The sequence below is a fragment of the Macaca mulatta genome, chromosome 17 (assembly GCF_049350105.2).
Source record: "Macaca mulatta isolate MMU2019108-1 chromosome 17, T2T-MMU8v2.0, whole genome shotgun sequence".
Lineage (NCBI taxonomy): Eukaryota > Metazoa > Chordata > Mammalia > Primates > Cercopithecidae > Macaca > Macaca mulatta.
Window position 1 is genome coordinate 107,474,683 of NC_133422.1, and position 20,967 is coordinate 107,495,649.

General features: G+C 45.5%; 1 protein-coding gene across 3 annotated transcripts in view; it reads left to right on the plus strand.

Annotated features, from left to right (window-relative positions):
* The window catches only part of CUL4A (cullin 4A), a 57,446-nt gene that overhangs the window by 21,434 nt on the left and 15,045 nt on the right, over positions 1 to 20,967 (plus strand). For all 3 annotated transcript variants that reach the window (XM_077974086.1, XM_077974087.1, XM_028837365.2), the window contains exons 6-15: positions 2,585 to 2,747; positions 3,277 to 3,366; positions 4,438 to 4,520; positions 6,198 to 6,265; positions 10,095 to 10,213; positions 13,549 to 13,741; positions 14,997 to 15,101; positions 15,304 to 15,414; positions 15,507 to 15,592; positions 16,331 to 16,438. In XM_077974086.1, the coding sequence (XP_077830212.1) occupies positions 2,585 to 2,747; positions 3,277 to 3,366; positions 4,438 to 4,520; positions 6,198 to 6,265; positions 10,095 to 10,213; positions 13,549 to 13,741; positions 14,997 to 15,101; positions 15,304 to 15,414; positions 15,507 to 15,592; positions 16,331 to 16,438 (1,126 nt within the window). The remainder of the gene's footprint in view (positions 1 to 2,584; positions 2,748 to 3,276; positions 3,367 to 4,437; positions 4,521 to 6,197; positions 6,266 to 10,094; positions 10,214 to 13,548; positions 13,742 to 14,996; positions 15,102 to 15,303; positions 15,415 to 15,506; positions 15,593 to 16,330; positions 16,439 to 20,967) is intronic.

The following is a 20,967-nucleotide window of genomic DNA, read 5'->3' on the forward strand; positions in this document are numbered from 1 at the left end:
CAGACGCTGACAGAAAGGACAGCCTGTGTTCCGGGAAACAATGGAGATAATAAAAGTGATCATAGTAGCTTATTTAGCATTTACTCTGTGCAAAGGACTGTTTCCTACTAATGTATTTAATCCCTAGAGCAGCTCTATGACGTGGCCATTGTAACTCCCCTTTTATACAAACTAAGGCACGTAAGTTGAAATAACTTGCCCTACCTGGATTGTCCAGCCCATAGTCTAAATGCTTTTCAAAAATTATTATTATTATTTTTAGAGACAGGGTCTCACTCTGTTACCCAGGCTGGAGTGCAGTGGTGCAGTCATAACTCACTGCAGCCTCAAACTCCTGGGCTCAAGTGATCCTCCTGCCTTGGCCTCCCCTGTAGCTGGGACTATAGGCACGCACCACCACATCCAACTAACTTCTAAAAATTTTTTTGTAGAGCCAGGATCTCACTATGTTGCCCAGGCTGGTCTCAAACCCCTGGCCTCAAGCAATCCTCCCACCTCAGCCTCCCAAAGTGCTGGAATTACTTGTGTGAACCACCATGCCCAACACTAAACTCTTAATTTGTAAACATAGTGTATACCATAACCGTCATACAAACTACAAACATCATTTATAGAATAGAATAAATGATACCACCTCCAGTCTACCACAAGAGGCTAAAAACCCGAATGTGAGCATCAGTACAACAAGAATCCTGGTTGAGGTGTGTGTGGGCAATGCGTGGTGAGGACATTATCCATCTCTGGGATGGGGAGGAGGGCTGAGGGTCAACCTTGGCCTGTGCTTTGGAGAATGAGCAAGGGTGGTCAGGCAGCTAAGAAAGAAAGAGTAGGGCCGGGCGCGGTGGCTCAAGCCTGTAATCCCAGCACTTTGGGAGGCCGAGACGGGCGGATCACAAGGTCAGGAGATCGAGACCATCCTGGCTAACACGGTGAAACCCCATCTCTACTAAAAACACAAAAAATTAGCCGGGCGAGGTGGTGGCGCCTGTGGTCCCAGCTACTCGGGAGGCTGAGGCAGGAGAATGGCGTGAACCCCGGAGGCAGAGCTTACAGTGAGCCGAGATCGCGCCACTGCACTCCAGCCTGGGCGACAGAGCGAGACTCCGTCTCAAAAAAAAAAAAGAAAGAGTAGAAGGAAGGAAGCAGTAAGTTCAAAGCCGAGTATCTCCTGCCGCTGATGGCTAGGACAGCAGCATGACCGGAAGAAGCCCGTGTGGGGCCTGGGCGGGTGGGGAGGGGTGGAGCTGATGAGGGCCCTGAAGGGTTTTCAGCTGAGGTGGTGGTTTTGAAGAGAAGATCCCTGTGGCAGGGTGGAGAGTCACAGAAGTGGAGACCTGAGCCTTTCTAAGCACTGGCTACCTGCCTGGCACTGCCCGAAGGGCTTCACAGGCAGGAGCTAATAGCATTTGAGCCTCATTTTACAGCTAAGGAAGGAAAGGCACAGAGACGTGAAGCTTCTTGCCCAGGGTCACACAGCTAGCAAGTAGTAGGGCCAAGATTCAAACCCAGGCAGCTGCCTCGAGCCAGAAGTCTGGCCATTGCACCTTCCTGCCCCTGCTGTGGTGAAGTGCACAGAAGACCTGGTGTGCAGCAGGCCTGGGAGCGACAGGATGCCTGTGGCGGTGTGGTGGGCAGTCAAGGGCAGTGCGTGTCTCCGCCACCGAGTGACTCCCAGGGCCCTCTGCACGCCTCTGTGGCACCCACCGCTGCGGCTGCTGCCACCACTGCCACCATAATTCATATTATTATTACTGCCACCGCCAACACCCACCTACCACTGTTTCTACTGCCACCACTATCCACCCACCATTACTGCTGCCGTCACCGCCACCACCTGCCCACCACTGTATTACTGCTGCTGCCACCACCAGCACCACTCCTGCCCTGAGGTGCCAGTTCAGGATTTCTGGCTGGAGCCCAGCATCTGTATTTTTGGCCCCTCCTTAATGGAGTACTTGGCCATTGGGGGCAGCAGGAGTGTTGAAGCAAAGCACAGAACCCCCAACATGGGTTTTGTGGACAGTCACTGGCAGCTGAAACATCTTCGTAACATTCCTCAGGCCGTGAGCTGAGGACTGCGATGAACTCTGAAAGCCGTGTGTCACCTTCTCTTCTTGGGAAAGCAGCAAACATTTGGTAGGAGAGCTCCCAGGGCTTGGAGAAGGGAAGCTGCTGGGATGTGCTCCGCAGAGGATATTGGGAAGAGAGTGTACCCTGAGGGCTGTTGCAGATGGTGGCAGGCAGGGCAGGTGGGGCAGGCAGGGTCGTGGTGCCCGACTGAGCATCTCCAGTCACTCACCAGGAAGGTGGCAAGAACCCCGGGCTTCTGCCAGCAGATTATGTGATACCAATTTTGTTGTCAGTGGCATGCTTGGCCTAGCAGTATCTCCAGGGACATGGAGCAGACAAGGCACACTAGACTGGCCGAAAAACAGAAGTTTTTAAAAAGAAATTGTTGGCACCTAGATGTAGAGAATTAGCTACTTCACATTTTTTGGATGATATTGAGTAGCATAGCTGGAGATAACACCCATAACTTCTAAAAAGCGAAACTAAAATGTATTGTTTCTTACTGTCTGTACAGGGATATGGGATTAGAACTGTTTAGAACCCATATTATTAGTGATAAAATGGTTCAAAGTAAAACTATTGATGGAATCCTGCTGCTGATCGAGCACGAGAGGAGCGGCGAGGCCGTGGACCGGAGCCTGCTGCGGAGCCTGCTGGGCATGCTGTCCGACCTGCAGGTGAGTGCTGCCTGTGCAGAAGGTACCCGGGTACCTGCCCAGCTACTTGCACCAGAATAAATGGTTGTACCAAAGATGTTAAACAATGAAATCATAAAAGTGTTTGTTGAAGATAGAAGAGTCTTTAAAATCCCTAGGAGGGGAATGGCTCTCAAGCCAACACCACACCAGGTGCCACAAAAGGGAAGATGGATCAATATCACTACGTAAAATGCGCCTTTTTCATGGAAAATATACCACAAACAGACAAAACCAGATGACATACTCGGGGAGAATGTTAGCAACACACACAAAAGACAAAGGGTGAAGTTCTTTAGTGCAATGTGACCCCAAGGCACCGTAGGAAAAGAACAGAAGAGGGTCTGCCTGGCCGTTTTGGGAAGGACAGTGCAGCTGGCCGGCTGGGTGGCCACAGGCAGCTCCAAGTTCAGGTCATGGCAGCCTGCCCCATCAGAAACTGGGATTTGTTAGCCCTTGAAAAGGTAGTTTCCTTTACTGAAATTGGTCAATAACTCTGCTCATTTCTTAGGTGTATAAAGATTCATTTGAACTGAAATTTTTGGAAGAGACTAACTGCTTATATGCTGCCGAAGGCCAAAGGTTAATGCAGGAAAGAGAGGTGAGATGATCGGATGCTTCCGAATCCCCTGGCTTCGTTTCTGCAGATGAGCATCTGGGAGGACTTTCCTCGTGTTTGCCTTTTCACACACACACAGATGTTTCATTGAAAATCTTCTGAAAGCTGCAGTCTTGCCAGAATCCCCAGTAATGAACTTCATCCTTAGTATACTAAGAATTTAGTTTATGTTAACTTAGAAACTATTGCCCTCCCCCCACAAGTAAAAATCTGTCAGATCGTTTCTGAAATAAGTAAAATAACTCAAATTTAAGGAAAATGATAAAAACATACACCTTAAAAATGAAAAATAAATACAAATGATAAAATTTTTTATTTGTGTGAAGCACTGCAAAAAATTTTCCCAAAAAAAGCCATGTGAAAAAACATATAGTAGTAATAGGAACCCAAAAAAACTTAACCACTTTTCCAGATACCAGAGCAAAATCATAAAGGAACCTGCCCCATAGACTGTCACCCAAATGGCACGTGCTACTGCCCAGAATTGACCCTGGCCATTGGTTCCTTCATTCTGGCTTTGGAGAGGAAGTTTCATGTCAGATACTGAGCCCGGCTGCAGCTACCCCGGCAGAGCCTCAGGCCTTTCCTGCACTGTCTTGGGAAACATAGGTGTACTTTGAGGTCTCCTGCCACCATGTTGTTTGGTGTCCCCAGATGAACAGCCAGCTTGTTGACTTGCTTTTGCTGACCCATCTGTGCGGGGCAGGGTTGCCATTTAGCACCTCACCCTCCTACCAAGTGCTGCTCAGCTCCCTGTGGGCCCTGGGGATGGGAGGAGGGTGTGCACAGACCCCAAAACTTAGTGGTGAGCAGGGACGAAAGAGAAGTGCAGCCTGGGCCCTGTTCTAGGATGGATGTTAATCTCAATCCTTTCTCCATGTCCCCCCAACACACTTGCATCCTACCTCTCCCTCCCTGTTAATCTGTGTTAATATTTGGCTTGAATACATATTCTGCTTTTCTTAAAAATTGCATATAAGGAAAATAAAATTTCAATCTCTTGGATAATGTTGACAGTCTTTTTGTTACTGATACGTTTGTTTTGTTTGGAAGGTTCCAGAATATCTTAACCATGTAAGTAAACGTTTAGAGGAAGAAGGAGACAGAGTGATCACTTACTTGGACCACGGCACACAGTAAGTACCGATCGCTCACCGAGCATTCATGTCTTCACCACGGCTGGAGGGTTCTCCTGGCTGGTTATTGAAATAAAGGGTGTCTCTGTCAGTTCATTCAGCACTAAGAGTATTTTTGCACCTAGCATATTTTACTTTGTTATTTGTCCTTATTTGGCATTTACAAATTACAGTTTTTATCTAGTGCCTTGTCATAAGTTATTGTCTAAAGGGAGTAAATCTTGCTGAGATACTTGGCATCTTTGAGTTTTGAGATGGGCTATTTATGTTAACGGAGTATCACTGAATATTAGGCTGTTTTGATTGTGCACTCATTTTATATCGCTTTAATTTTATTTATGGTGCTGTCACACAATTTTCTCTTTTCTTCTAATGTTTTTTTCCTGCAAACCTGAGGTTGATGAGTAGCTAGGGAACCAAAAAGGTTGAGATTATGTGAGTGTGCGTGTCAGGCACAGAATGTCCGTGTGATGGGAGGCAAGAACAGGGGCAGAGGGGACAGCAAGGGAGAGAAGTGAAAATGATACAGTGTGCAGCCGGGTGCGGTGGCTCACACCTGTAATCCCAGCACTTTGGGAGGCTGAGGTGGGTGGATCACGAGGTCAGGAGATCGAGATCATCCTGGCTAACCCAGTGAAACCCCATCTCTAGTAAAAATACAAAAAATTAGCCGGGCATGGTGGCGGGGGCCTGTAGTCCCAGCTACACGGGAGGCTGAGGCAGGAGAATGGCGTGAATCCGGGAGGCGGAGCTTGCAGTGAGCCAAGATCGCGCCACTGCACTCCAGCCTGGGTAGCAGAGGGAGACTCCATCTCAAAAAAAAGAAAAAGAAAATGATACAGTGTGCAGAACTGGGCCCCAGTAGGGAATGATAAAATGTACAGATGTGCAGAACAGGACTTGGTAGGACTCAGCAGAGAAAACAGGAAGGGAGATGAAAATGATACAATGTGCAGAACTGGACTCAGCAAGGTAAGGAAAGGGGCAGGCCGGATGAAGGAAAGAGACAGGATTATGACAGAATCCAGCACGAAAACAGAGCGCGCAGGAGAAGAGATGTGGTCACTCCGACGTGTGGAGTTGGAGGAGGCTGTGGGAAATCCAAAATCTCAAGCCAGACAGGGTGGCTCAGGGGCCATGTTGTGCTTCCATCCAACTGGGAGCAGAAAAGCAGCCCCCAGGAGACTAGGAAGCAGCAGCCAGGGAAGTCCAGGGGAGATGGTGGAGAGAGCAGCAGCCACAGCGAAGCCCCACAACCAGGGTATGCAGGTCACACACAGCCTCCCTGAGCCCTTTCTGCTCGTGTGGGAAGCAGGAGGCGGAATGTCGGCTCTGCCCTTCTCCATAAGATGGTAGGTTAAAACGTTCTTTATAAACTAGAAATGAAGGCTTGGGAAGATGGCTGAAATTAGCAATCCTTGGAATAAAGCAGATGGGTCCCTGCTTCCCTGGGCCTGCCCGTGAGCCTGTTTGTGCTGTCCAGTAGGGGGTTTTTAGAAAGTGCTTCCTTCAGAGTTATTAGCAACAGGAGTCGTCCATTTGCATGAGGAAATGCTCTTAACCTTCCGTTTCTGATTGCCTCTAGACTGCATCTGTCATAGACAAATGCCCCCATCTTTTACAGAGAACCAGTCTCTAAACTTTATTTCTAATGCTTATTCTCTTTGCCTTATGTAGGAAACCACTGATTGCTTGTGTGGAGAAACAGCTGTTAGGAGAACATTTAACAGCAATTCTTCAGAAAGGTAGATTTCCTAGTTGTTGTGCAAATTAAACTGAACAGTTATCCTTAATTCATTAGGAAAGTAAAGGGAGCATTACAAATAGCAATGTTAGGATGTTTGTTATTTTCATAAGACCGTCATTAAACTTCTTTTCTAATGAACATGTTAGCCATCCACAGGAGAAAAAAAATCAGAGAAAGAAGGGAAGGCACCTAGGGGAACTACATTCACTGCTAAAACCCCAGTGGCGGGAAGGCCCGGGGCCTTCTGTATCACACACATGCTGAAACCTGGGTGCAGCGAGCCTGATGCAGCTCCCTGAGGGACTCATTGCATGTGTCCGGCCGTTCTCCACGCACACTCGGGTGTAGGCGACTCAGGGAGCTGTTCAGGCTGTTAGATTTTCGTGAGGCTTCCCTCACCTGTGGACTTCGTGCATCTTAGTGTCAGATGAACTATCGCCTAGGTGGTCTGCTTAAGCAGAGCACACTTTTCTCCTGATTTTCTGGAGGAGAAGAGCATGTGTTCTTGTGCTGACTGGACGGCCTTAACGTCCACTTCTCCCCGCGTGCTGGCCACAGCAGGAAGATGGCTTCTAGCAGCCTGCACCTTTAAAATGGATGCTGATGTCTTCACCTCGATCTTTGTTTTATTGCTTTTATTTCTAGGCTTCAAAGTGTGCTAAATTCTGTGGAAATTATAATGAGCAGTCTAACCTTTATAACACTTTAGTACTTATTGTGATATTTCAGTGTTACTGTTTGAAACAATGTTACCTTCTAAAAGTCATTTTAATGTATTTGGAAAATACGAGATTTTTTCAAGCCGTTGGAAACCTTCAAGTTTAATTTTGAGAATGCCCTAAATGTTATTCACATATATTCTGGTTTGGGTTCTACGTTGTCAGATAATGGCATTATGGCTAATGAGATCCTTAAAACAAGTGCAGCCAGAACAAAACCAAAAGGGAGGAGAATTAACATGATTGAGCATCTCCTGTTACAAACAGCTACACTTGATGTAAATATCTTTTAAAATGATTCTGTGAAATCATTATCCCCTTTCTATAAATAAGAAAACCAGGGCTTAAAACAGCCAGATATTGGTGCCTGAAATCACATTGCTTGTAAGTTGAGAGCCATGGGTCCAATCTGATTATGGTTTTTCTGCTTATTCCGTACTGAAACCTACACAGCTGGTGTAGTTTCACCTATCCGCCTAAAAACAAATGCATTCAGAATTTGTGTCAGGCGTTTTTTTGAAAGGAGTCACTTTATAAGAAAAAAGGCCAGGCATGGTGGCCCATACCTGTGACATCAGCACTTTGGGAGGCCCAAGTATCACTTTGGCCCAGGAATTCAAGACCAGCCTGGACAACAAAGAGAAACCCTGTCTCCACCAAAAAAATAAAATTAAAAAAATTTTTAAAGCCACAGGTGGTGCATGCCTAGGGTACCAACTACTCAGGAGGCTGAGGTGGGAGGATCACTTTGGCCCAGGAGGTTGAGCCTACAAAACTACAAAAGCCTGGGCGGCAGAACTAGAGACCCTGTCTCAAAAAAAGAGAAAAAAAAAAAGAAAAAAGCCTGAGTGACAGAGCGACAGAGCCTGTCTCAAAAAAAAAAAAAAAAGAGCTGGGTGCGGTGGCTCAAGCCTGTAATCCCAGCACTTTGGGAGGCCGAGACGGGCGGATCACAAGGTCAGGAGATCAAGACCATCCTAGCTAACCCGGTGAAACCCCGTCTCTACTAAAAAATACAAAAAATTAGCCGGGTGAGGTGGCGGCGCCTGTGGTCCCAGCTACTCGGGAGGCTGAGGCAGGAGAATGGCGTAAACCCGGGAGGCAGAGCTTGCAGTGAGCTGAGATCCGGCCACTGCACTCCAGCCTGGGTGGCAGAGCAAGACTCCGTTCAAAAAAAAAGAAAGAAAAGGCCGGGCGCAGTGGCTCACACCTGTAATCCCAGCACGTTGGGAGGCCGAGACGGGTGGATCACGAGGTCGGGAGATCGAGACCATCCTGGCTAACACGGTGAAACCCCGTCTCTACTAAAAAATACAAAAAACTAGCCGGGAGCGGTGGCGGGCGCCTGTGGTCCCAGCTACTCGGGAGGCTGAGGCAGGAGAATGGCGTGAACCCCGGAGGCAGAGCTTGCAGTGAGCCGAGATTGCGCCACTGCACTCCAGCCTGGGCGACAGAGCGAGACTCCGTCTCAAAAAATAAGAAAAAGAAAAAAGATTTCAAGTAAATAGTAGAAATTTACATAAATTATTCCAGTACATACTTTGTTGAGCAAAATTATTTAAAGAAAATGGTATATTATATATGTAAAAGCTTACTCTAAATTGTATTAGAAGTATTTTAAAAATTAAAAAGTTACATTTTTTGAATTCTTAAGACATGGGTTTTAGGGCCGGGTGTGGTGGCTCAAGCCTGTAATCCCAGCACTTTGGGAGGCCGAGACGGGCGGATCACAAGGTCAGGAGATCAAGACCATCCTGGCTAACCCAGTGAAACCCCGTCTCTACTAAAAAATACAAAAAACTAGCCGGGCGAGGTGGCGGGCGCCTGTGGTCCCAGCTACTCCGGAGGCTGAGGCAGGAGAATGGCGTGAACCGGGGAGGCGGAGGTTGCAGTGAGCTGAGATCCGGCCACTGCACTCCAGCCTGGGCGACAGAGCGAGACTCCGCCTCAAAAAAAAAAAAAAAAAAAAAGACATGGGTTTTAGTAAGATAAAGTACAAAAAGTTTGTGTCAGTAGATCAGAATGTAACTGAGAGAAATAAACATTTGGAACTCTAGGTAAGAATTGTAGGCCGGGCGCGGTGGCTCAAGCCTGTAATCCCAGCACTTTGGGAGGCCGAGACGGGCGGATCACGAGGTCAGGAGATCGAGACCATCCTGGCTAACACGGTGAAACCCCGTGTCTACTAAAAAATACAAAAAAAAAAAAACTAGCCGGGCGAGGTGGCGGCGCCTGTAGTCCCAGCTACTCGGGAGGCTGAGGCAGGAGAATGGCGTGAACCCTGGAGGCGGAGCTTGTAGTGAGCCGAGATCGCGCCACTGCACTCCAGCCTGGGCGACAGAGCGAGACTCCGTCTCAAAAAAAAAAAAAAAAAAAAAAGAATTGTAATTACAGCCCCACCGTATGTTTGCACACATCTTTAAACCACCTCATTTGTGTGGACATCGGGCCCATTGTGGGCAGAATCTGAGACTTTGTGAATTGGATGACTGTTCACTGTTTTGTGCTCTAACCTGGCTGCCTCTCAATAGTTACCATAAAGCAAGTATTTAGAAAATCTATGAGAGTTTTTCTAATTGAGGTATGGTTTTAGAAAACCCTTATAAACATTAAAAATCTAAAACACTGAAAACTTTTTTAAATGCTGTGTTAAATACTTCAAAATATCTGATGATATTTTTCTCTTATAGTTTAGGTGTGAATAAATTTAATCCACTATAAATTAGATTTGATAGCTTGTCCTTTTACATTGTCTGGCTGATGGACTAAATTAGAAGTATATTGGGAACATGAACCTCCCAGGTTAAATAGTTGGTGTAAACTGGATTTTCTGACTTGCTAACTTTAGTGAAATAAGAGGGCTTCAGTGACATGAAGAAGTAAATAATACATCTTCCAACATACTCAGAAAAAATGAGGTTCACCTAATAGGATCCATCTCAGATATTTAACCAGATCAACCTTCTCATATACAGGCAGTGATGTGTAGAGCCGCCCAGTTTCTAAGCGGTGTATTGGCGTTCTTACCCTGCACGCTGTATTCTAGTTGAGTTATTGTTGTTAATGCTGCCCATGCTGTACTCTGCTGACGTGTACTGCACATCTCAGGGCTTGACCACTTACTGGACGAGAACAGAGTGCCGGACCTCGCGCAGATGTACCAGCTGTTCAGCCGGGTTAGGGGCGGGCAGCAGGCGCTGCTGCAGCACTGGAGCGAGTACATCAAGGTACTGGTGGGGTTTCGAGGCCACAGGCGCGGGCGTTTCCTGCAGGGAGCAGAGCCCCTCCTGAGAACACCCAGTGCCCTGACAAAGGGAACTGGGCTGCTGGAGGGCCGGTTGGCATTTTCATCATAGATGATAGGGTGGATGGTAGTGTTCCATCTGCTTCCCCATCACCAGTGTGAATTTGCTTTTTAAGATAACACCAGCAGTGATTAGCACCATCCAGGTAGAAAGTATAACTTAAAGATCAACAGTTTTGCTCTTCTTCATCAGCGTAAATATTGGTTTAATTCTAAATCATGATTTTTCTGAAAGTAATCATTTTTGTAAATCTGCTTGTCAGACAAGATCTCCTCATGCCCTTAGCTCAGTGAGAACTATTATCTATTTGGCATATTAGGTAGCTTTATAGACTTTATTTCTTAACAGACCAAATTTAGGATTTGTTACTTAAACTTTCGCTTTCATGTTTCGAAAGCATTTCTTTGGCATCCCTGACAAGCCCAATCTAACCCGTCATAGAGTGGCTTCTTGGGCAGTACCCTGAGTTTTCACGTGTCCTGCCCAGGAGAACAGCCCCTCGGTGCTGACATAGGACCTCCCTGAAGACTAGGGGCTCTCGGCCCAGGGCACCACCCCACCAAGGGGACACTTGTTGATGTGTGGAGACGTTTGTGGCTGTCTGAACAGAGAGGGCACTGCTTGCTCTGCTGGGCAGCCCCGGGGTGCTCCTGAATGCACGAGGCAGCCCTCACCACAGAGAATCGCCTGCCCAGAGTGCCAGTGTTGCCCAGCCCAAGAAACCTACTGAAGACCCTCTATAATGAGAAGCCATTCTCCAGATGCCCCTTACAGAAACAGGAGAACTGAGGCAAACATCAGGGCCCCTTCACAGATAACTCGTGTTTTCAGCGTGTGCCAGTTGCATGAATTTTCCAGCTTAAATGGTGAGCGTTTACCAGGAGTCTGTGTGTGTGCTTGCTGGTGACTATTCTTAGATCCCAGAATGAAAAGATAGATAAAATTTCCAGAGAATTACGCTGAGAGAAAAAAAAAAAAAGCCAATCGCAGATACTTAACATGTTATTGCATAACATTCTGGAAATGGCAAAATTTGGAAATGGAGGACAGATGAAAAGTTACCAGGGTGTAGGGATGGAGCGGGGTGTGTGGTTATAAAAGGCCCCAGGAGGTAGCCTTCTGCAGGAACTGTTGGGGTTTTGGCCGAGGTCTAGATGTGCACACCCAGATGAGTTACAAGTCAACTGGGCCATCTGAAAAAGACCTGGGGGGTTATCAGTGTCAGTATCCCGGTTGAGATACTGTTCTGTAGTTTTGCAAACTTGCCATTGGAGGAAACTATGGAAAACAAAGATACTGGGATTGCTTTGCTATTTTTACTATTATGCAGCACTTTCATTATCTCATAAGATTTCCATTAAGTAAAAAAGATAAATGAACACTTACGTGCTGCTTTATGGAATAATCAGACCTCAAGTCACGTATCAGTCCAGCTATGCAAAGCCGGCACACCTAGCAGCTCTCCCCACAAGGTCTTGTACAGCGACGTTGAATTGGAAGTTACAACTGAGTCACACTAAATTGGCCATAAAGCTACTGAAGATTTAGGTTTTTTGCCAGTGAGACAGTCTTCAGGGGATGAGAATATGTGCTAAAAAACTAGGAAAAGTTCACCTTTGCAGTTTCCAGTCTGGGTAATAAAAATCAGTGAGTGACCGTCACCCCTGAGTGTCAGCAGTAAGCAGTTATGCTATAACAAAATAGTGGTTTCCATTCAACTCCACATGCCGTTGTCAAAGTAAAGCTGTGCCCTTTCTGTTGGCATCTTTTTTTTTTTTTTTTTTTTTTTTTGAGACAGAGTCTCGCTCTGTCATCCAGGCTGGAGTGCCGTGGCATGATCTCAGCTCATTGCAACCTCTGCCTCCTGGGTTCAAGCATTTCCCTGCCTCAGCCTCCTGAGTAGCTGGGATTACAGGCTCCCGCCACCACACCCAGCTAATTTTTGTATTTTTAGTAGAGACGGGGTTTCACCATATTGTCCAGGCTGATCTTGAATTCTGGACCTCGTGATCCACCCGCCTCGGCCTCCCAAAGTGCTGGGATTACAGGCATGAGCCACTGCGCCCAGCCTTCTGTTGGCATCTTTCCACCGGCCAGCTACCTCGTGTGTGTGTGTGACATGTGAGTGCACGTGTGCATTGTATTGAGACACATTTTTTAAATCCAATAATTGTATTCAGTTCCTCTTGAGCAAATGTAGTTTATGTCATCAAATAGTTAACTTTTTTAGTGCCACACACTTTTAGGAATGTTTAATATAACATTTTTTAATTAAAAAAACAAACTAGGCTGGGCGCAGTGGCTCACGCCTGCAATCCTACCACTTTGGGAGGCCAAGGCGGGCGGATCATGAGATCAAGAGATCGAGACCATCCTGGCCAACATGATGAAACCCCCGACTCTACTAAAAGTACAAAACTTTGCCGGGTGTAGTGGTGTGCACCTGTAGTCCCAGCTACCTGGGAGAATCACTTGAAGCGGCAGGAGGAGGTTGCAGTGAGCCAAAATCATGCCACTGCACTCTAGCCTGGTGACAAAGCAAGACTCTGTCTCAAATAAAAAAAAAATACAAACTTAAAAAATGAGCTTTTCATTATTTGAAGTGATGGAGAAAGAAAACTAGCTAAGAAGTCCCAAGAGGTATATTTAATTAATAAGAATTACCTTGTCTTGGAGGAACTTACACATAAACATTCTTTTAAAAGCAATGGACATTTTCCCAGTCATTTGTAAGTTCTCTCAGAAACAGAATCGTAAAAACAAGGCATTAATAATGTGTTTAATTGTATATTCACATCAAGCACAGGGCTCATGCCTGTAAACCCAGCACTTCAGGAAATCACAGTGGGAGGGTTGCTTGAGGCCAGGAGTTCGAGACCAGCCTGGGCAGCATGACCGCGTCTCTACAAAACTTTAAAAAGATTGGCCAGATGTGCTGACCTGAGCCTGTAGCACCAACTACTCAGGAGGCTGAGGTGGGAGGATTGCTTGAGCTTGGGAGGTCGAGGCTGCGGTGAACCGTGATTGTACCACCGCACTCCAGCCTCGGCTACAGAGTGAGGCCCTGCCTTAAAAAATAAATCAAAAAGTATATTCACTTAATTTTTGAGATGTGAATTCAATTTGTGAAACTTTTAAAGTTATTGCTTACTACTAAGAGTAATTTGTATTAAACTATCCTGATTATATGATAGCAGGAAAAATATTGTTTGGTATTATAAACGTATTGCTGAGTTGGTATTGATTTGCTTTTGTAGACTTTTGGGACAGCGATCGTCATCAATCCTGAGAAAGATAAAGACATGGTCCAAGACCTGTTGGACTTCAAGGACAAGGTGGACCACGTGATCGAGGTCTGCTTCCAGAAGAACGAGCGGTTCGTCAACCTGATGAAGGAGTCCTTTGAGACGTTCATTAATAAGAGACCCAACAAGCCTGCAGAACTAATCGGTAGAAAAATATTTTCTTTTTTTTTTTTTTTTTTTTTTTTTGAGACGGTCTCACCCATTTCTAGACAATTTTTTAATGTGGGAAAATAAGGCACAATCAACCAAAATGTTCAAGCTGCTCAAGGGGTGTGTGGAAAACGTTTTTATCAAGTCTTATTAGGACACACGTTTAAAAACTGACACACCTGCATGCATGGGTGGAGGAGGGCATTTCCTTAAGGGAAGATGAAGGAGGAATTTAGAAAAGAAGTGACGCTTGACTTCGCCAAAGAAGGGAGATCACCATCTTTGTATCCTCTAATCAGTATTAAAATAGGATAAAACCAGATGAGATCTCAAAAGATAGCATATTTTAAAATACTGTTTTTAAGTTTTACAATTTTTTCACAATAATATCAAAATGTATTTCAGAATTCATGGGCTTTCTCATAGGCTTTCTTTAGTCAGTAAAATTTTTTAATTTGAAGGAGAAAGGGGGCAAAGAGAACTGTAATAGATGATACTAGATTGTTGATTACTGCTGAAGTGGAAGATGGAACATGGAGCTTATTGTGCAGTTGTCTACGTTTCTGTGTGTTCAAAATATTCTGTTACAAAATTTTGAAAAGAAAAAAACTAACAAACGCAACAGAAGGAATTCAGGAGGCAGTTTGCTTTGACTTTTATACCTCTGTATCATTGTGGTTTCTCTAAAGAAAAGGAATGTTGAGCTCTTGGGAATTTGGGCTTCTGGAAGTCGTGAGTTCCGCCATCACGTGGGCACTTTGATCCTCCCTCCCGAACCACCTTACGATGGCTTGTGCAGCCTCAGAAACAGGAAGCCCGAGTAGAAATGCTTTTACCCTGCGTTGCTGCCTTGGATGCCCTGAGAAAGTCTTTCTCTTTGAGAAAGTCTCCTCTGAGTTCATGACACCAGATCCTAGAAATGGGCACTCCAGCGTCCAGGGCAGTCACGTCCTGAAACCTGAGCATGTGTTTACTGAACCCATTTTATTTTGAAATTCAGAGATTGCATTTAGAGATAAGAAAGATATTTAATCCTGCTTTAAACATTCAGTCCTGGCTTTGTTAAAATTTTGGGAAGTATTTACTCTCACGTGACTTGAGAAATACTTATCTTAGAAAATCAGATATTTGCTTTTTTGTCTTATAGTCATTTTGGGAAGGTTCCAGAATGTTCCTGTACATTGTTGCTTATAGAAATTGAAGATGCTCTTTTTTCTGATTTAGAGTGTTTACTATATTTATGCTCACAGCAAAGCATGTGGATTCAAAGTTAAGAGCAGGCAACAAAGAAGCCACAGACGAGGAGCTGGAGCGGACGTTGGACAAGATCATGATCCTGTTCAGGTTCATCCACGGTGAGACTCAGAAAATGCTGCGTATTCAAGAGGTGTAAACACAGGCCCTGCTTTCTCAAAGGAGGTTTAACATGAGAATGTCAGTATCAGTAGATCCAGTTTGCATTAGAATGAACTCTTTTAAGGGTTTTCAGCAGTTGAAGTTTAACATTTGCTTATCAACTCTCTGATGTCTTGATTATTCTCATCTGGTTATAAATAGGTAAAGATGTCTTTGAAGCATTTTATAAAAAAGATTTGGCAAAAAGACTCCTTGTTGGGAAAAGTGCCTCAGTCGATGCTGAAAAGTCTATGTTGTCAAAGCTCAAGCATGGTAAGCGTGTGGGGCCTGGGCTTCTCCCCTCTAACTGACGGTTGCTGTCCCGTGTGTTGCCCTGATCTCACTCCCTCCTTCGCTGTGTCCAGAGTGTGGTGCAGCCTTCACCAGCAAGCTGGAAGGCATGTTCAAGGACATGGAGCTTTCGAAGGACATCATGGTTCATTTTAAGCAGGTGAGTCGTGTTTCTTCAGGTAAAGCAGGTTTTTTAAGAGTATCTGTTTATGTGGTGGCTCATGCCTGTAACCCCAGCACTTTGGGAGGCAGAGGCAAGAGGCTTTCTTGAGGCCAGAAGTTCAAAACTACCCTGATCAACATAGCGAGACCCTGTCTCTACAAAAGAAAAATGTTTCGAATGAGCAGGTAGTCCTAGCTACTGGGGTGAGGCTGAAGGTGAGAAGATGACTTGAGCCCAGGAATTTGAGGCCGCAGTGAGCCGTGACTGCACCACTGCATTCCAGCCTGGGCAGCAGAGTGAGACCTTGTCGTGAATGGGTGGATAGATAAGTACGCACATAGACAGATAGAGATAGCAGTACCTTGTCATAAGTAGATAAATAGATAAAGTAGGTAGATTCAATAGATTAGATAGAAAAAATGAATCTCACTCGAAACTGTGTAAGAAAAAAATTACACTATTAATGTTTCCCAAGTAAATTTTAAAAGGAGAAGAAAAAGAAGCTTTAAATGTGTGGCAAGAATTTGATTTCAGTGAGTCTGGTGGTGACACCTGAAGAAGGGAAAAAGGCAGTCCCAGTGAGGCATTGGATTTCACGGAATACATTCTGGGGACTGAGATAAATTCTGAAGCAGCTGAAACTTTATATTGAAAATTACACGGTTTATTTTGTCTTAGGTTAATTATGTTTTATTACTTTCTCAAAACTTTTGTCTTGGATTTCTCTGTTTTTAGCATATGCAGAATCAGAGTGACTCAGGCCCTATAGACCTCACAGTGAACATACTCACAATGGGCTACTGGCCAACGTACACGCCCATGGAAGTGCACTTAACCCCAGAAGTAAGTGTGCGGAAGGCGTGCTGCCTGCTCCCGCTGTCATGCCCTTACCAAGCACAGATATGTCGCCTTCAAGAATTGTTTAATGGGGAGTTTTTAAAAATAGCCCACTTAGTCCGAAATCAAAAGTGCTCGTATATCCACATTAGAAAGCGACAACTTTTGTCGCCCTCTGTGTCTCCTCCCAGTGCAGCCTGTGTCCACCTGCTGACCTGCGGGGCCCATGAGCACAGGCACTCGTTTTGGAAGTTATGGCTTGTTGAGCTGCAGTTCTTGTCTAGTTGTCTTTCTTTCCATTGTAGACAGTGCTGAAGTCTTAGGAACGGCATTATTTAGGACTTTCCTTGTCAGCCACTACTTTAGCTACACTAAGCCCTTTAGTGGAGAGTTTGCACACCGGAGGTAGAATTCTGTGCTCAGCGAAGTGAAAATCAGCAGGAGATACAATACATGCACCGTTCATTGTAATACCAGGGAGAGGGAAGGGCTGAGACCAGCCTGGAATCATGGAAGACTTCCTGGAAAAGGCGTCCCTTAAGCCTGATCTCAAGTCAAGCTGAATAATGATTTCCTCAGCTGAGAAGGGAAGAAAGACTCACAGCTACAGTGGTTGGACAGTGTGATTCCTTTTCTTACCAGTCATAAGGGTCATGGCCAATGCTCCTTTAACAAAAGACAAATTAGGAGAAAACCATAACAAATTTATTTAATCTAAGTTTTATTTAACACAGCAGGCTTCAGAAGTGACGACCAAAGACCCAGGGAAGACTGTCCGTTGTTATACTTAGGGTTGATAAAGAATGGGCAGCCATGTAGAAATAGGTGGGTTAGTCTGTTTTGCATTGCTATAAAGGAGTTACCTGAGGCTGGGTAATTTGTAAAGAAAAGAGGTGTCATTGGCTTACAGTTCTGCAGGCTGTACAAGCATGGCCCCCGTGTCTGCGCAACTTCTGATGAGGTCCCAGGAAGCTTTCACTCAAGGTTGAAGGCAAAGGGGGAGTAGGCTGGAGAGAGGGCGTAACAGGCAGTGAGGGAATGTCCCAGACTCCTTAACAATCAGATCTCATGGGAACTCATTACCGCAGGGAGGGCGCCAGGCCATTCATGTGGGATCCACCCCCATGACCCAAACACCTCCCACCAGGCCCCACCTCCAACACTGTGGATCACAGTTCACCGTGAGACTTAGAGGGAACAGACACCCAGACTCTTACCAATGTGGACAGAAGGGTACCATCTAACAGTAGTAGAGTAGTGGGGAAACCAGTAAGGCCTGTCTGTCCAGATTCTTCTTGTCCTCACTGGGCAGTGCTCTTTCCTCTCAGGTGTAGGCAAGACACATCTGGAACGACATCTTATGACTTAACTATCAGCAAGGTAGGTCAGAGAACTTCTTAATGTCCAGATCCTACACAGAAGGGCAGGAGAAGGATAGAGTAGTATCTCCAGGCTTTATGGCTGGCTTTGGGCAAGAGGGGTTTGAGTTTTCTCTGTCCTGCCTTGGGGAAGAGGAGTTCTCATTCCAGGAGAACTTTGGTGGAGAAGGTGGTGGGGTGGGAGAAGGTGAGTGAGAGACCTTGCTTCTGAGGCATCCTAGCCAGACTTAGAGAACATGTGCAGGACTCCTGCTCAAAGAAAGCCAGGCAGCCTGCTTTCCACATTGGCCACATGGTGCTGTCCCTTCCTCTCTCCACAGATGTTTGTGCTCCTGCACCGTTCCCTTTTCCCTTAATATTTGACCGGGCGCGGTGGCTCACGCCTGTAATCCCAGCACTTTGGGAGGCCGAGACGGGCAGATCATGAGCTCAGAAGATTGAGACCATCCTAGCTAACATGGTGAAACCCCGTCTCTACTAAAAATACAAAAATTAGCCTGGCGCGGTGGCGGGTGCCTGTAGTCTCAGCTACACGGGAGGCTGAGGCAGGAGAATGGCGTGAACCCGGGAGGTGGAGCTTGCAGTGAGTGGAGATCACGCCACTGCACTCCAGTCTGGGTGACAGAGAGAGATTCCATCTCAAAAAAAAAAAAAAATTCTACTGGCTATTTCCCAAGAACATAAGCACCTGTCAAATGAGGACATTCACCCCGATGTAATACTTTCACCCCATTTCTGTTGGTTGTCTCAGGTATGTCCTTTGTGGTGTTTTTCTGGTACCCAGCTGAGCCCAGGACCCAGGCAGTCTTCGATGCTCCTTGTGAGTAGGTTCAGGTTGGGCAGGTCCAGCCAGATGCCCCGTGTCCCCATCAGGATCCTGGCAGGAGGTGCGCAAGACCATGTGCCCCAGTATCTTGGTGACATGCGATAGAATCCTTCTGATAAGGTGCTAGCTGGTTTCTCCAAGGTATCGGTAGTGTTTTTCCTTTTGTAATCACTAAGGAATCTGTGAGGAGACATTTCAAGACTATGTAAACATCTTAATCCTCATCCAGCTGTCACCTGTGTGGCGATTCCTGCCTGAATTGATTTTTACTTTGGTGAATGGGGACTTTTTTCCAGCTCTATCATTTCTCTGTATTTAGAAGTTGGCGTTCTAAGGAAGAGCCCTTCTTTCCACCCCCTTTATTTACGTATTTATTTCTCTCTCTTTATATCATTATGAACTCATGGATTCTTAATTTTTATACTTATTTTGATGCTTAAATTGTCCCATATGTGGTCCGTGGGCCACCCTTACACTGGCTTCTTTGCTCTTTGACATGCCTACATCATTTGCTCTCCTGCAGATCCCGGCAACCACTCTGCTTCCTGTCTGTATGGATTTGCCTCCATTCGATATTTCACAGAAATGGAATCACACAATATGTGAACTTTTGTGTCTGGCTTCTTCCACTTAGCATGCTGTTTTCAAAGTCCATCCGTGCTGTACCATACGTCAGCGCATTATTCCTTTTCTGGCTGAATAACATCACAGTGTATCGATAGGTCACATGGCGTTTCTCCATTCACCAAATATTGGGCATTTGGGTTATTTCCACCTTTTGGCCGCTGTGAATCATGCTGCTGTGAACATGGGTGTACAAGTTTTAGTTTGAACACCTACGGTCACTTCTTTTGGGGTATGTACCTGGGAGTGGAACTGCTGGGCCATGCAGGAACTTGAAGTTTAAGTTACTGAGGAATTGCCGGACTGTTTCCCTCAGCGGTTGCAGCAGCTTTTATCCCAGTTAGCAATCACGAGAGCTTCGCACCTTCTCACCTACACCTGTGATCGGCCTCTTTCGTTGTCGCCATCCCTGTCCGTATGAGCTAGTCTCTTGCCGTGGTTTGCATTTCCCTGATGACTGTTGATGTTGAGCATCATTTCATGTCCTGATTGACCATCTGTGTATTCTTATTTGGAGAAATGTCTGTTCACGTGCTTTGCCTACTTTTTAACTGGGCTGTTTATCTCTTGTTATTAAGCTATAAGAGCTCTTTGTATTCCAGATGCTAGATCCTTATCAGATCTGTGATTTGTAACTATTTTCTCCCATTCTGTGGGTTATCTTTTTACTTTCTTGATAGTGTGCTTTCTATAAAATTTTTTAATTATGGTAAAATCACATTTATTTTCTCTTTTGTTACTTTTGGTGTCATAGCTGAGAAATTGTTGCCAAATCAAGACCACAAAAAATTGAGGAGGTGAGTGCAGTGCCTCACACCTGTAATCCCAGCACTTTGGGAAGCCAAGGATCACTTGAGCCCAGGAGTTAGGAGCAGCCTAGACAACATGGTAAAACCCCATCTCTACAAAAAATAGACAAATTAGCCTCGTGTGGTGGTGCCCGCCTACAGACCCAGCCACTCAAGAGGTTTGAGGTGACAGGATTGCTTGAGCCTGGGAGGTTAAGGCTGCAGTGAGCTCTGATCGAGCCACTGCGCTCCATCCTGGGCAGCAGAGTGAGACCCGAGACCCTGTCTCAAAAAAAGAAAATAAAATACCACTATGTATTCTCCCAAAAGTTTTATAGTTTTAGCTCGTATGTTTCAGTCTTTGACCCATTTTGGGCCTGGAATGGTAGCTGGCACATAGTAGCCAAACGATAGCATTGTGATTATAATGATCATCATTAATACTGATCCAGTCCTAGGAATGAATCCCAAGGAGATGATTTTTAGGGAAGATATGCATTAAGAGGTTTATCACAAACCATGGTACTTCTCAAGGCAAAAAGAAAAAGAAGAGGCTTATCACATTATTGAGTTTTATTTAGCTATGGTAATACCTTAGTAGATGTATTTCCTGAAAGAGTGAAAGAGTTTCGTCCTTTAGAGATACACAGAAATACCTACAAATGAAATGATATCACGCCTGGGATTTGGTGTTGTTGAAGATGGGGAATAGGTGCATCAGGTGATGTATACGTGTGGTTTCATCGAAAGGTGACTCTTGGGCTGAGTTTTGAAGCATGAACAGGAGATTGCCAAGCAGGTGTAGGTGAGGTTGGCAGGAATTTCTGACAGGGCACAGCTTAGACAGAAACACAGAGAAACTAAAAGGGCACGTGAAGTCTAGAGAGCAGCAGGCATTTATGCAGCACCTGCTGGTGC